At 38.7% G+C, this 16,393-nt stretch overlaps 1 protein-coding gene across 2 annotated transcripts; it reads right to left on the reverse strand.

Annotated features, from left to right (window-relative positions):
• Nucleotides 1-1,672: 1,672 nt before the first annotated feature.
• On the reverse strand, nucleotides 1,673-15,984 carry sec31b (SEC31 homolog B, COPII coat complex component). 2 transcript variants are annotated; one of them, XM_073867271.1, is made up of 26 exons: nucleotides 15,896-15,984; nucleotides 15,293-15,383; nucleotides 15,084-15,207; nucleotides 12,761-12,956; nucleotides 12,582-12,677; nucleotides 12,127-12,267; nucleotides 11,845-11,987; nucleotides 11,670-11,769; nucleotides 11,258-11,419; nucleotides 10,990-11,142; nucleotides 10,676-10,906; nucleotides 10,503-10,577; nucleotides 9,700-9,786; nucleotides 9,510-9,612; nucleotides 9,009-9,187; nucleotides 8,754-8,880; nucleotides 8,435-8,580; nucleotides 7,472-7,645; nucleotides 7,000-7,146; nucleotides 6,421-6,580; nucleotides 5,937-6,287; nucleotides 4,497-4,555; nucleotides 4,043-4,168; nucleotides 3,837-3,956; nucleotides 2,796-2,867; nucleotides 1,673-2,715 (listed from the first exon to the last, which is right to left on the reverse strand). In XM_073867271.1, exons 1-26 carry the CDS (start codon nucleotides 15,962-15,964, stop codon nucleotides 2,536-2,538), a joined length of 3,612 nt encoding a protein of 1,203 aa, XP_073723372.1. In that variant the 5' UTR covers nucleotides 15,965-15,984; the 3' UTR covers nucleotides 1,673-2,535. The 2 variants fall into 2 exon arrangements, with proteins under 2 accessions (XP_073723372.1, XP_073723373.1); XM_073867272.1 differs by lacking the exon at nucleotides 15,896-15,984 and adding an exon at nucleotides 15,617-15,634 and having other exon boundaries at nucleotides 15,293-15,385.
• Between the last annotated feature and the right edge of the window lie 409 nt (nucleotides 15,985-16,393).

Here is a 16,393-nt window from a genome sequence, read left to right on the forward strand (position 1 = left end):
TTTTCACTCTGAAAGGACTTCAGCTGATGTTACTGATCTTTCCTGTATCTAAACAGAGACACTGTTTCATCAAATCTCCAGAGATAAACCAAAGCCCACGCTGGATTCATGTCTTATTAACCACATTCAGTCTCAGAAATGCATTAGTTTATATAAATAAAGTAGGTTATAACTGTTGTTATCTCTTAATTATCCCAATTAAACATTTACATATCGTCTGTTTTATTCCTCATCTAAAACAAAATGGTGTAAGAATTTATGGACTGCCTATATAACACTTCAATCATAGAGATAATCTCAGTCTGAGCAACACGCATAACGTCATATCAAAATAATTATAGCAGCAGTAAGACTTGAAGAACTAACACAGATTAAAGGGATATGTGACGGGTGTCTAAACATTATATCACCCCTAACATGTAATTAAGCACACATTTTGTGTAGGAATGGGAAGTGGTTATTGTGCGATATCTCATTCGAGGTAAGAAAACTGGTTTGAATGAACAGTACAAATGATCAAAGCTGTTTTATGTTTAATTTGATTTCGCTGAAGAGTACTTCACATGTTTTATCACTGCTACTACGATAAGCTTCTTCATCAAGATCTTAAACAGCCTCATCATTTTTCTTACAATGTCCAGAATTAATTTTCAGTTTAACTCTTACACTTCCATGCTTTAAAAGTATTGGATTTACATTTAGCGTTATTTCAGCAGACGACTGTATTCAAAGGTACTTACATGAGAAAGCATATGCGTTTATTTGTATAGATGGACAATAGTGACGCCTGTAGGCAAAAAAATAAAGGTCCAACGTAAGCGTGTATTCTCTTAGGTTAAAGGAGGTTGTACCAGTGTTTGAATTGAGGGGGGGCTGGGGTGAACCTGCACCTCCTATGAATTTTAAATTCTCCTGCTACACTGCCACAAAGTGATACTGTCCATTATTTGTCCCAATTTCACAATAAACTAATCCAAAAGATTTCTGTCTGAAATAAATGTAAACTCTCAAGTGAACCTCACGCTGTTGTTTTTCTGGAGGAATTGACAGATTAAATTAAATTTAGGATTGGATTAGGGGCTTTAAAAAAACTTATTCTCAAACTATTATTTCAAGTCAAGTCATTTTTATTTTTAAAGCACATTTAAAAGCAACAACAATTTCACACTAATTTGAGGGGTGAATGGTTAGGGTTTGAGGATCCAGGATCACATCTTACTTGCATATATGATTCGGGGGGGCTCCCCATAATCTTTGAGATAATTCAAACCCTGGGTTGTACTGTAACTAGTTCAGATGTCTACAGCATGGATCATTTGCATGACTGTCTGTACAAAATACATGAAAAGAAACCTAGCAGCATTTTAAATTGGTTGCTTTTTCCTTTTGTGCTGAACCTGTATTGATCTGTGACAGCCCTAGTTTTCATTCATGGCCCTTTAATGAACAGAACTGAATTAAACAGCCGGTCGAAGGCTGATATGAACTAAATAGCATTTCACCTTCACTTAAGATGAACCAGATTTATGATGCTTAAGAACAGAGACAGCTGTTTGATTGATAGAAGCAGAAGATGAATTTATATAAGAAATCAGGCTAAACATTCAGTCTTTTACTGTTAGCGTGGTCATGTGAAATCAAACACAATGCATATTTATTATGAAAACCAATCCTATTTTTAGAAGCTTTAATATCTTTTGCATTGTGACATTGATGACTACACTTGATTACAGTGAGGCAGAACAAATAAATATTGAAATTGAAAGTATTTACAGAGCCGGCATCTGTTGCACTGCCTTTATAAAGATGTCATTTTAACTCAATTCATCATTTTTGCTCATCATTGAGAACAAAGAAAGAGTAAAACAGGTGAATGCAGTGATGAAGATTTTGGGTGATTGTGGTGCACTTAAAGAAATCAAAAGATAAATCAGAACGGCTTTGAAAATAAGCTTCGTTATCTTTTCACAAAGCAAAATTCTTTTTGATTTGAAATGGAAAACTAAGCAGCAGCACAATTCTTGAGATTCACTTACATTCAAACAGAAAGTCATTGAATCATCTGCGCTTACATAAACATGAGGACTTTTTAAGAAACTCTTAAAGATATGAGAGTTTGCTGAAGAGCATGTGGAGTGTTGAGATCAAATCCAGAACATCAACCATCTCTTTACATCTTTTATCAGTCACTTAAAGATGACCATCGTCCACTAACACAGACTTATGACCCGACCCTAACTACGACTGAACTATAGACAGCATCTGAGACCAGACAATATTCTGCAACACAAAAACATTTGGCCACATCCCTCTCAGACAATTTTGTAAACTGCACTTCAGTCAACAATTTGAACAATTTTATGAAACTCGTTCTATATTTGTCCATGAACGAGGGTCAATGTGTGAGAGAAGGCAGCAAACGCATCAGAAGTAAAGCGGCAATACAGTCAGAGATTATTGGTGTATTCATTCTTACAAGAGATAAACAACAAGAAATGACAACGCTTTAAGACAGGAGCGATGAGGGCGCTGGGTTCAGACGGCTAGTTTATTGGCGATGGTCATGAGAACTTTGAGAACGGGCATGAACGCTGAGATCTCGCTGAAGTTACTGCTGCTCACCACCTGCGTGTGGACCTCCAGACCGCGCTGATAGTTGCGTGCGGCGATGCAGCGGCTGATCTCGTGCAGGCCGGCGAGGATGCTGGGTGACAGCTGACGGACAAAAAGAAACACATTAGATGTTATTCATCCAATCATTGTGAGTTAACATGTGAAATTAAACTCAAACTTACTGCCTGATCTCTCAGTTTGTCATAAAGACTCTCCAGGCGTTTCAAGGCATCGTCCAGTTTTCTCTTAGTTTGCTGCAGGAGAAGATAATGTTTGTAAATAAATGTAAATGTGAATCGCACTTACTAAAGATTGACGCATCGATCATCTGTCTCATGCCCTTTGACTTCTGGATATCTTTCAAAGCTTTGGTGCAACAAATGTGTCAATGTTCGCCTAATCCAGAGATAAGGTCTATATTGCATCAATAGTATTAACAGAAACTAAAACCAGCCAATCAGATTACAGCTTGCCAGATCTAAAAACAGCCTGCCAGTTTTATGCAACGTGAAGCAAGACCTGCTGTGTGATGCCAATAAGTTTCAGTGGACACAGCTTTTATCTAAAATTACATAAAACCTTTGACATTTTAAGATGTTTTAAGGCAAATAAGGTCATGTGCACACATTATAAAGATTTTTAAAACATCAGAGTTTCTTGCTGTATAAATGTGTCATATTCCTCATAATGATTCATTGATATTCGTGTGTGATGAGTATGATGGTTTTTATCCATTTTGAATGTTGACTAGTCTATTTTAGATAAAACATAAGTGAGTAAATCAGATTTTCATATAAACACGAAGACAGATGACTTGCTGGTTTGTTGTGAGAAATCAGGTGAAGTTTATGAGTAAAGCTGCACGACACCTGAGCTCACAGCAATCACAGAAGAAACAAACAGAGCTTTAAACTCATCAGATCACATCATTTAATAGAAAATGAAGAGAAAAGATGGATCTGTCTAAAGAAATATTAACTGAACATGTGTCTGAATTTAAATCCAAAGAAATCTAGTTGTAGTGTCATCACAAACACATGAGAGTTGATGTGAATGAATGTGTCTGTCTCTTGTTATTGCTTTTATTGGTTGATGCTGGAGCGGGCCTTTCGAGCCGTCACACTGGCACAGATAAACGGTAATAAAAAATGATGCTGTAATACTACTAAGCATTTGATATTTTTATCATGGTTAATCATTACATATCTAGGTGAAAGAGTTACCGGATCTGTGGCGGTCAGTTGACAGCGCTGCACCAGGCTGCTGAAGGTGGTCTTCAGTATCATGTGTTCAGCAGGAATCTCTTTCTGTTCCACACACTCCGCAGGAAGCTGACGCAAAGACTGAAACACACACACATAGATTAAATCATACACTGTCAATTAAATCACAAACACATGAGATCACATGACACAAAGAGTTTTCTCACCCGTATGTTGGGCTCCTGAGGGGCACCGGGTGGCACCTGAACTCTGTCCTGAGACACAGGGGCTTCTACAGGATAACCCATCACAGGGGCGGTGATGGGGGCAGGAGGGGTGTAGTTCTCTGATAACTATACAACACACACACGTCAGTAAATTTAAAGACACTCAATAATACCGATTACATTTATAATGACACTTTTTACATGTAATCTTGGAACAGATCCTGTTTTAAATCACATCTCTCATAGATCTAGAGCATGACATGACCCATTACAATGCTGTTGGGTGACTTTGTGTCACTCCTGAGGTTTACTTTTGTTAAAATTTAACAGACACTGGACTGAAATGGTCACAATTCAAGTAAAAATGATGATTAAAGGGCAAAAAGGAGTGGTTTTGTGTGGCTGTATATAGTGAAGAGCTATAAAATAATGATTATATATTGAATACTGTCACCTTCCGGTTCCGTGAAGCTGCGCGTAAAGCTGGAGGGTCGTTCCACCCGTCCTGAACACCTGAGAGAGAGAGAGAGACAGATGATACAAGACCTAATCCTAAAATACCCCGTCTGTGTTTATTTTGCAATAATGACTGAAATTAAGTAATCCCTTACAAATGAAGAGGTTTAACAAAATTTAAGTCACACTTAAGTCATACTTAGATGTTTCCTTTTTAAGTGTGACTGTTTGTCTCTTTAGTGCGAGTTAAATATTGGAGAGATTATTACATAACGTACAGAAGTGCAAAGTACTCAAGTATTTACTTTATTAAAAGGACATTTTTCATATATCTGTACTTTATCAGGGTGTTTTTCTTTAACTTTAATATTTAAAAGCATAATATCAAATGTTTTATTCCACTACATTTCACAAAAAATATCTTTTAATAATTAATTACATAAAAAAATCTAGTACTTAAGTACTTTTACTCAAGTAATACTAAATATAAAAGTAAAAGTACACACAAGTTAGTACTAGATTTTAATGTATTTAAGTATTAAAGGTAAAAAACATCTTGATAGTCTAGTAAAAGTAAAGTATTATGCATCAGAATGTAGGTAAGCAAAAGTTTGCCAATGAAAAACACTGTGATAAAGTACACATACATAAAACATTTACTAGAGTAAAGTTAAAATATTTGAGTACTTTACACCTCTGATCATGTAAATCCACACAGCAAACCCAGCACTGAGCAGTTTAGAGATTATTTCCCATGATCCTCTCTCTATCAAAGGACAACATTGGCTAACATTCGACCATCAGAAAGAGCATTATAGAAAGTGTTGCTTTTCATCTCAAACATTAAACACACACTAGTACTGAACCTTACTGAAACACACACACTAGGGATGAGACGGTATGAAAGGATTTACTGCGAGTTTTCAAAATCACAGTAATCAAACACGGTTGTATTGATAATTAAATTTAAACGATAATACTAACCATCAGGACATTTTATGGTGGTTAATCGTGAAACAGGTAATCGTCCCATCCCTAACACACACACACACACACACACACACACACACAACGATGTAAACATGGTTTATGAGGAAAAACAATCAATTGTGTTTTATTAAAGAGGTAAAAAAACAAAAAGCTCTGTAAAGCAATAGAAATGATTACTAGGCTCCATAAAAAAGGAAAGTCCTCATAAAACGACACACACACACACACACACACACACACACACACACACACAATCCCCTTCACCTTCCTCATCTCTGTAATATCTCAGCCATGGCATGACTCCTGCAAATCAAATTATTAAAAGAAAACACTTCAAATTACACCAGCTGTGATGAAAAGCACCTGTACCGCTAACTCTTCATAGATATAAAAGAATGAATTGATATTCTACACAGACAGGTGTACAGTACATCTCTGTGTGCTTTACCTGTAGGTGGAGGATGGACACCAGCAGAACTGAAACTTTTGGCCCCCGGAGCTCCCGGACCCCCCTGTGGATACCCCGAGCCTAAAGGTGGATACGGCGCAGGGCCATGAGCGTGCTGCGCTGTTGGAAATACAGGTGCTCCTCCTGGCATAGAGGTGGGTGAAATGAATCCTGGCGCAGGTGGGGCACCCATTCTCGGGACGTTACTTGGCATCAGGGGTCCTGGTGGAGATGAGGGGGCAACAGAGGGGCCTGACAGGCTGGAGGGGGGCATCTGTGGACCAGACATAAAACCAACAGGTGCACCCAGAGGTCCTGACTGCGATGTGAATGGCTGAGAGGGGGGAAAACCTGGAAGTCCAAGATTAGAAATACAAGGCAAATGATTAAAGAATATTATTAACAAAACTACGAACAAGACTGCTTAAAGAAGGGGTGATTATTGGCCAAAATAAGTCAAAATAATTGATTAATTGACCATTACCTGACGCTGTGGCCGGGTGTTGCGGGTATGCCGGTCTCAAACCCGGGCGTGAAACTCCAGCAGGGCCAGAATCAGGAACCTGCTGAGGGGTAAAGAGACGTGGCATTGGCTGTTGCCCTGGCATGGGCATCTGAGAAGGCACTGAAGGTGGGTACTGCCCCTGAATGACAAAATGACACCGAAATGTGACACATTCACGAGTACAACATTAGATTACAATACAGATTTTATCATATTAGCATGATTTTTTAAAATAATATACACTGATGAATTGAGTCTCCTGAAGAAATGAAAATGTCTTGTGAATATTACAGTATTTTTGCACACTGTAAAAAATCTGACAGCTCAACCGTTCACAGTGTAATGACCCCGCGTAAACCGCAGTCACATTGTACAACAGCCATCTTACACAATAAGACTCCACAAGGCCATCAGAAAGCAAACAACCGTTCATGACTGTCAACATGATCATATAATCACAGATTTATATCAAAGTCCCTGCTCAGTACACAAAACCTCAGAGGACAGTCGTGCACATGAACATGTGACATCATCACCTCAGAGTTGGGTGAGTCTCACCTGTGTGTGTGTTGTGGCTGCCGATGGTGCGTGTGTGTTTGTAATGCTTGATGGTTTGGCTCCTCCTGCTGGTCCTGATGGTTGTTGTCTCTGCAGTATCTCACCCTTTGCACGAGACAATCTTTCTCTCAACATCCTTACACCCGGCTACAGCACAAACACACAAAATAAATCAATTCACTTATGACAACTACATTTGAAAATTTAACCAAACACGAGTTCGGTGTGTATAGTGTTGTGGGCGAGCATTAGCGCATTTTTATGCAGTCTCTAGGGTACGCTAAATCATTACCATGTAAAGAAAAGTAGCATCATATTTCCGCCGTATGCTGCATGATTTAAGCTTCATTTATGTTTGCATGTCCATCAGTGTGAGACACTAAAGTTTCATTCTTAGTTATTACAGCAAGCATCACTAAAACATTACAGTTTGTTTATCTGTGATGATTTAAGTGAATTTTGTGTGATATACCTGGTCGGAGTTTTCGGGCAGGTAGCTGAGCGCAGCAGTCAAACTTCCCTGTGATGCCAGAATGCTGGAATATTGGATGAGTTTTTCTGTCAGCGCTGAGCTCCGAACACAAACTTCACCGCTGCGCAAACGCTCGATTGATTTACGCAGAATCATCACCTTCTCCACCAGATCCTGCACACATAAGACACATGTCAGGATTTAAACACACAGCCCACGCAAATATTAGTATTTGTAATATTCAGGGTTCCCACACCTTAGTTAACTTTAAATTCAAGGACTTTCCAGGTCCACTACCCTCAAATTCAAGGACTAAATGTTGGGACACATTTCAAGTGAGAGCAAGGTTACATTGTGTTATCTTTTAAGATACATTGTTACAGTTCTCTTTCGAGGGAACTCGCGGTGCGTCACTGCGGTGACACTTTGGGGACGTCTCCAGGGGTAAGTGCGTCTGAATGTGTATATCAAAATCAACCAATAATGAGGCTTAACCACAAAGACAGGGTGACGCGGAATCAGGAAGTATATCGCTATCTGAAATATTGCCAAAGACGGCGTTACAGGGACGCAGGAAGTATGTCAAGAGAGACGCAGCGTCTCGTTCCCTTCTCAGGGAACAACAGTCACAAACGTAACCCGAGACGTTTTCATGTGTCAAACACAACTATGCAAAAAAACATTTTGGTATGAATCAACATTCACATACAGGAGATACACTACACAGGAAATAATATGGATTTTTTTCAGAAAACATCTTGCATAAATTAGATTCAAGCACTTCAATGACCTGTATCTACTGTATGTATATTTTCAAAAACTTTCCAGGGCCTTGACCCCCCCCCCCCAGATTTACAAACTTTTAAGAATTTCAAGGACCTGTGGGAACTCTGAATAATGAGCAGTGTGTCTAAATCCTGATGTGAAGACGAGTCATTGTACTGATGTGTGTGGGACATTGACCTCCAGTGTAAGAGGAGAAGAACAATCTCTCTGAAACGTCCAACACTCCACCAGACGCTCGATGTTTCCAGAGCAGATATAACACAGACACGCCTGTAGACATCGTTTCTCTGTCGCTTCAGCCTCCAGACGAGAGCCGAGAGTATCTGCGTACACATAAACACACACACACATTAATAACAGCACATGCACGTGTCAAAACTCTCTAATCAGATCAGATGAGTGTGTTTAAAGTCACACGTGAACCGAATTCATTTAGCAACGTGAAAAATAACATTGCAACTATAACCAGTTTTGGATAAGACTGCAAGAATCTCACCACACAGAGGTGCAAACTCTTCTGGGTTGGCATACGTGAGCAGGGCGGCTAACGCTTCCTTCCAGTTATCCAGCTGACAGCTCTGAACGATATCACGCCAGTTCTGTGTCACCACTGATGAGATTAACTGAGAATAACACACCACACATCTGTGAGGACAGTAACTCACCTGCCTCCAACAATAATAACATCTACGTGGTACAGACAGTGACAGTTCTGACATTACAGTAGGATGATCCGGTAAATCGCCGTTACCATGGAGACACTGTTGGTTTGTTGCTTGAGGTACCGCTGCTGGGTCTTCTTCAGTAGCTCCTCCCCTCCGCTGATCGACAGGAGGATGGCTTCAGCGAAACGTCCGTCATTTAAACACAGATCCACGGCTCCCTCAAAGTTACCGACCAGCAGGGCCTGACTGATCAATCCATCCGTGTCTACACACAACATCATATAATATTACAGCAGCTTTAGGTGTGGATACATAACTTAGGGGTAGTTTCCCGGACAGGGACTAGGCCTTTTTTAAGGCCTTAGTTTAATTAGGAAATATAACTAGTTTTAACAAACATGCCTTACTAAAAACATTACCTGTGTGCATTTTGAGGTAAAACAAAGGACACCGATGTATTTTAAGATATGTAAGTGGAAGTTGTTTTCAGTTCAGAAAGCTCTTACAATATTTTAGTCTTGGACTAGTCTAAACCCTGTCCGGGAAACCGCCCCTTAAAATTGAGTATCTGTTAGTAAGACGCTCACCTGAGGACACAGGGATGCGGTATGATTCTTTCTCTTTCCTAGGAAGCTGAGTAAAGAAATCTGCATGGGAATCACCACCAGCGACGCCCGATTCATCTGCCATCTGATTGGATGAGAAAGCCAAAGACGTCACCTCTGAGCACAGGCAGCAAATGGTACCGAGTGAAGCATGTGTGCAATCAGAACTGACCTGATCAGAAAGCGACTGCATCTTTTCAGTCAAAGCATTCACATCTAAACCATTGGGCTGCAGGTTCCTTCCCAAACATGCAGAGATCTGAAGAAAAAACGAATCAAAGGAATATATATCATGCAAAAATGCACAGCAAAAAATTACTTTCTTACATAGTATTTTTGTCTTGTTTTCAGTAAAATATCTAATTATTTAGAATTTCTTTGTTTTTATTGTGATTTTATTGTGTGTCTCTCTTTTTTTAATTAAATATATTTAAATATATAAACTTAAATATATAAAATTTAAATAAATTTTTCTCTCTTATATACTGTTTTCTCATTTCTATGTAAAGCACTTTGAATGACCGAAATGTGCTATTTAAATAAACTTGCCTTGCATCAAGATCCATTTTCTTGATGAGCAAAATGACCTAAAAAAATAAATCTAGTTTTTAGACAAAAATATAAAATGTGTGCTTAAAACAAGCAAAAAATCTGCCAATGGAGTAAAAGAAACTTTCTTGAATAAAGTGTTTTAGAAAAAAATATTTCTCACCCCGCTGGCAGATTTTTTTTGTTTGTTTTATGAACAAATTCACTTAAATCTGATATCTTTTTGTCTAAAAACTAGATTAATTTTCTTAGGTTATTTTGCTCATCTTGCATCTTGATTTAAGAATTTTTTGATATTTGTACTGAAAACAAGACAAGAAAGTCCTTTTTTGCAGTGCAAGTAATGATTTAAATTTGAGTCTCGTAACATCGAGGACATGTCATGCAAATTAATGATAAGAAAAAAGACTCAGAAAGATGGTGGACCTTCTTCTGCAGCTCATCTTTACTAAAACCCAACAGCTTCAAGAACTTCACACGAGCTTCGTCTTCAAAGTTCACCTGTTAAAAACAACCAGCACCATGACAAACACTTTCTACAGATCATTAAGCATGTAAACCTGATATATTTGTAATATCTTATGAACACAATCGTATACCATGAGGAATTTCCATATGTCCTGCTCGGCATCGGAGGGTGCGCTCTTCATCTTCTTCTGACAGTAGCTGGAGAAAGATCCGGACTGTAGGGCCGACTGCAGCTCGGTCGAGCGCTCCAGAAACTCCGTCTCTGTGGTCACCTGACTGACGTACACGTGATGAGGGATCGGCTGGGTCGACTGCTGCTGCTGCTGTTTAGGGTTCTCAAATGTTATCAGTTTCCCACCGAACTATAAGAGAGAAAAGTGGATTAAAAGAAGTAACTACACTGGAAACATAAAGAGAAGGACATGTGAAACATCGAGATACTCACAGCGAATGAAGCGCCTACGGGCCTCCGTACCCACTTAGGCGGCTTCGTCAGAGGAGGGATGATGGTGGTCTCTACTGTGGGCTGAGGAACCTGTAAAGGTGGAAGAGTCTGACCCGTTCCAAATGGGTCGTTGGTGTCGAATGAAGCGGAGATCTAGAGATCAAATAATTTACGCACAACATTTGTCAAATATGACAAGACTCGTGAAGCACATCAACGTCAGAGTTTATCTTTGCAAACCTTAAAACGCTAACTATTGTGATGATACCTGATCCACTGTACTGTGTTGATGCTGTTGAAGACGCCCTCCCATAATAGAGTACACGCAGATCCGCCCATCAAATGATGCAGCTGACAGGAGGGCGGGGTTACGAGGACACCATTGCACGTCAAAACACCACTGATTGGCTGTCGGCAGCTCGTAAATCACCTGCAGAACATGAGGCTGGTCAACAAATGTGATTTTCATGACAGACTGTCTATTGTGATGCTGTGAAGTTTTTAGCTGATATAATATTTTATAGCTGAACTTATAAAAATGTATCTTTGCTATGTTATGTAGCAGATGTATTGCATATAAGTAGTTGTATATTTGAAATGCGGTGTCGGTTCTTGTTTTGTTTATTCAAAGATAAAAAACCAATAAATAAAACTCTCGTGACGACGCAGGTAGGACTGACCTCCGCAGTGTTTGGGTTCCAGCACAAGATGCGATTGTCTTTCCCACTGCTCAGCAGCAGCTCAGGGTCGGCCTGACTCCACGAGATTGAAAGAATCCCTCTGAAAGATAAAAAGGATCTCGTGAATCAGTTTAAACTGAAGCAATCACACACTCAGGCTTTAATGGATCTTTACCTGGTGTGGTTCTCCAGAACTTTAAGTGGTGAGGTTGCAAACCGAAGGTCCCACATCTGTATCACAGGAAGTCTGTCATCCTCTGATGCTAAAACCAGCTGAGTGGCCACGTCCGGATGCCACAACATCCCAGAACAGTGAATCTAACCAACAAATCATATGCCTTTGATGAGAAATTATGCTGAATTATATTTAACTGTCTTTCCAGACACATTTGAAATGTGACCCAGTCTAAACAGTACACATGAAGATGCTTTAATCTGATGTTCATAGCTCTCGTACCCTGTTGCTGTGGTCACTGATTTTAATGATAGGTTCGTTCTTCCTCAGATCCCACACTACGGCTTTTCCGCTGGGATTGGCGGATGCCAGGATGTGCTGCACCTGACTGTTCCACGCTACCACGCTGACGTCCTCTGCTGGCTGCAAACACACACAACACACAGCCTCAGACACGCTTACATCTGTGTAGCACAAACCTTCAGCAATGCATTTACAAAAAATTTTATTCTCCAAAAAATGAGTCAGAATGAGATGTTAGTGAAGAAGGTAATCCAAACATTTGAACCCAAACCAAAACCAAACCAACACACACCACATACACACTTTCACCAAAACTTCATCTTACCTCACAGAGCTAAAGGAACAAAGAAACAAATGTTTTCACTTTCCATCAAATGACATTATAAGTGCAATGACATCACGTATACGCACGTTAACAAATTTTACAATTCTACCTGTGATTTTGCTCCTGGTGTCATCGGATTACTGAAACTGTTTAAGTCCCAGATGTATATTTCAGAATCGTTGGCTCCTGAGGCGATGAGATTACTCTGAAACACAAGATCAAATCCAGTAAATGATCATCATCATCAGAGATACATCTGATTGACGCAAGCTTCACGGTGAACATTACCTGGAAGCGGTTGTAGTCGAGCGCTCGCACAGGACCCGTGTGTTTGTTGGACTGTCCGATCACGGCGTCGTCTCCTGCGCTCAGAATAGCGTCCGGACTGTAGACGGTCACGCTTCCGTTCTCGCTGCCTCCAATCAGGCACCCAGATAAATGTTTACCCTCCGTATCAAACGCTGTCCAAATCAAACTGTGAAACCTGTACACAGACGCACTAACATTAACCCGACAGGAATACATCTACACTTAAATCTCACCCTGATGTTTGAACACTTCATGCACTTGGAATAAACAAATAACTGCAAAAACAAACAAATAACCTGAGGGAAAATATGGCATTTAACAACATGCTAAACAAATCAACACAAACTACTTGTTAGTAGAGGTGGGCGATATCAGCTAAAATTCATTTTCCACTTTCCAACCAGTATATTGGTATTATATTGCCATATAAAAAAACACATTTTGGGATCACATTGTAGTAAACCTTAGTTAAGTTACTGACAAAATATGTATTTTTAACCTTACATAACTAGAAAAAGTGAGGGATTAGACATTCATTTTTTTCTTCTTTCCTCATAAAGTGCCACTGTATGGATGGGCGGACTCATCTTGTTATGAATATAATGCATATTGTCACAGTCGGATTGAAACCTTGCGTCTCAAAAACAGCTATTTTTTCATTAAATGGAACAAACACTGTATTTTATAGATAATTCAACACAAACACATATACAGAATATAAGTGATGCCTTTACAAAAATGCCTTTGACAACAGCTTTAAACAAAGAGAAATCCGGCAAACATTGTACTTCTGTATTTTCCCTTTAGTCCACTTTAACATCAAATTCTCACTCAGTTAATTACTGAAAGATGCACATATTTCCAATCATATCAATTTTTTTCTAACATGGGCAGCATTTTGCAGGGGTCGTTACAGGGCGCCCACAAAAAAAAGGAACCAAATACATGTATGGATTTTACCTCTTATTTGCACGACACATCAATTGTTTCATGTGCACTCAGTTAATCTGTATGGGAAATGGATGTAATGGATGTATGAACCATGTTAGTAGGCATGGCCCGCTTAGCAGTTTCAAGGTATAACCAGGTTTTAAACAGCCAAGGTTTCAAAACCACTAAAATGTGATACCGTCTTCAAGATATAAGCTGTGTTTATACAAAATTCATTAAATCATTAAGTCATGTGATTGATTTGATGTTTACATTTAATATACGGGTGATTCTCACGAAACCATTGAAACACCACGGCACTAATGATTTTAGCTTTAAAATGTGTAATATAGTAACATTAAAAAGCATCAGAATTAACACAATACTGTGTTCTACCTTGCACAATGTGTGATTTCAACATAAGAATTTATAATTGTACATTTTATCTCATTTTCTGCTGAAATTCTCATTACCGCAATGTGTCCGGCTGTGTTTGAACATGCGTTATGCTGTAATTTAATCAAATGAACACAAAAATATTAAGGAAAAAAATAAATGGATGTTTTGCTAGACTACTTTAGATGACAAAAAAAATATTTACTGAATATTCATGTATAGTAATAATGAAGAAAAATTAGGAAAATGATGTGTCCATGCCTGATGTTCTCATCCTCCGCAACACTTTTTGAGAACAGTTTAAGCACACATACAGAATTTTAATAAAGTTTGATTTTGAGTGACCAAGCACATGGACCAGTTACTTCATGATGGCTACCAGGTAAGATCATTTTTTTACAGTTAATATGAAATATTGTCTTGTCAGAATGCTTACACGACATTTTGATTATCATTACCACAACAGATGCTTATTAAATGTTAATTTAATTAATAGAAGCATAATACTTTGATTTTAAATGCATGTGCAGAATCTCCAAATTATGTTCTTTCAGGTTTGTCATGTCATTTTGAAAATATGTCAGTGTTGATGTTTTCTGACTGTTGCGGTAATGAGATTTTTTAGGACTTATTTTTTAAATTATGTTACAAAAAGTGTTAAATGATAAGTAAAAGTTTTTAAATTAATGTTCCCATTTACTCCAGACTTTGTTTTTCAATGTCTGGTGGGAAAAAAACGTAAATTTAAGCAATTTTTACATTTTCATGCTTGACATTTTAAAAACCAAGTTTTCGTGAGAATCACCCAAATACAGCAATCCATTATCAAAGAACAGCATTCATAAATCCCTCATCATCACAAATATTTCATATCACATACTTTATTTGATTTTCACATCTTCATAAATAGTTTGAGTGTATATCTGTGGGAATTTCTCACCACTTCCACAGCTTCACCTGTATGAGAAGGACTCACCTGCTGGAGGTGGGCAGAGATCCTCTGAGCTTCATGTCCATGGATGTATCAGCAAAATCCATCTCGAAGATCTCCAGCGCAGAGCTGGTGTTGAAGGAAGCGTCCAGCTGCTGGGCAGCAGTACCTGTACACCATCAGGAAGAGAAAATCAAACGTCATCATTACAGAACATGCCAACAAGAGTATTTGAGATCTAGGCCCACATTTACCCAGAGCCAGGTGTGCTGGATGTTGTTTTGCAGGACTCCATGCTTGGGTCGCTGTCCTTAGTATCTCCTTTATCCTCATCTTCCTCCAAGCCTCTTATAAGACAAGAACAGCCTTCAGATGGTTTACACAACAGGTGATTTACACATGAATTAACATGCAGCTGCTGTGCTGAAACGTCAATTCCTCTCTAGTAACAAATAACCATGTCAATGTCATGCCATCCCAGATTAACCTTAAACTCCTATTATCACAGATTATATCACTGAACTGCTGATATATGATCAGTATGTTCACACACTTGAGAAATGAAGCACTAAACTCACGTATGTGTGCTGTCACTGACTCTCATGATCTGATCTCTCACATTAATGTCTTTATAAACCCGTCTGTACATGTAATAAATGTAGTGTTGAGCAGCAGTGAATGTTTATAATCAGTTTTGATTTCCTGATCAGCTACTGTTCCCGTTAGCATTAGCCTTATGCTCAGTGTCTGCACTTTAAACACACACAAACAGACCACAGACGCACACAATAAAACATCACAGTCTAGAGTTTATCCTCAAAACGCCAAAATATAGTCAGTGATATGTGTGTACTTACGGCTGTGTGTAATAATTCGTCTCGTTTGTGTGTTAGTGAGAGTTTAGACGCGCTGCTTGCGTCATTCATGGGAAATGTAGTCAAGGCGGAAGTGTAGTCCAGTACGGCGGCCGAGACGGATGCTTTATACTTAAACGCTAAACCGTCTCACTGCTGATGCAATATCAGAAAAGAAATGCATTAATGCAAATATTTTTCATGTATTTTATAATGAATAAGAATTTAGCTAACTTTTTTTTAACATCACCATAAAAAATACTAAATACTCTCATTGTTGGTTGTTTCATTTTCTGTGTTGTTTGCTGTTGTAATACCAAACCCAAAATACTGGGATAGAAGTTATTTGGATAGAATAAGGAATTCTATTTATTACCAGCATTAATTTGATCATTTTAGTATTTTGCAGTACTTGTATAGTGGAAATAAATTTCCGAGTTAATAAAATCCGAGTTTAGTGCAGTGTTAAGAAAAAACCTTGTTGCACTTAAATGTTTAAGT

The sequence above is a fragment of the Misgurnus anguillicaudatus genome, chromosome 4 (genome assembly GCF_027580225.2).
Source record: "Misgurnus anguillicaudatus chromosome 4, ASM2758022v2, whole genome shotgun sequence".
NCBI classification, from domain to species: domain Eukaryota; kingdom Metazoa; phylum Chordata; class Actinopteri; order Cypriniformes; family Cobitidae; genus Misgurnus; species Misgurnus anguillicaudatus.

Bases quoted from the DNA above. Each gene is read 5' to 3' on its own strand.
- sec31b (XM_073867271.1), bottom strand. From the start codon at position 15,964: ATGAATGACGCAAGCAGCGCGTCTAAACTCTCACTAACACACAAACGA. The intron at 10,907-10,989 runs GTGAGTATCTCG...TCTCTCTTATAG, and splicing joins CCGTAGGCGCTTCATTCGCT to TTCGGTGGGAAACTGATAAC. The intron at 2,716-2,795 runs GTAAGTTTGAGT...TTTGTCCGTCAG, and splicing joins ACAAACTGAGAGATCAGGCA to CTGTCACCCAGCATCCTCGC.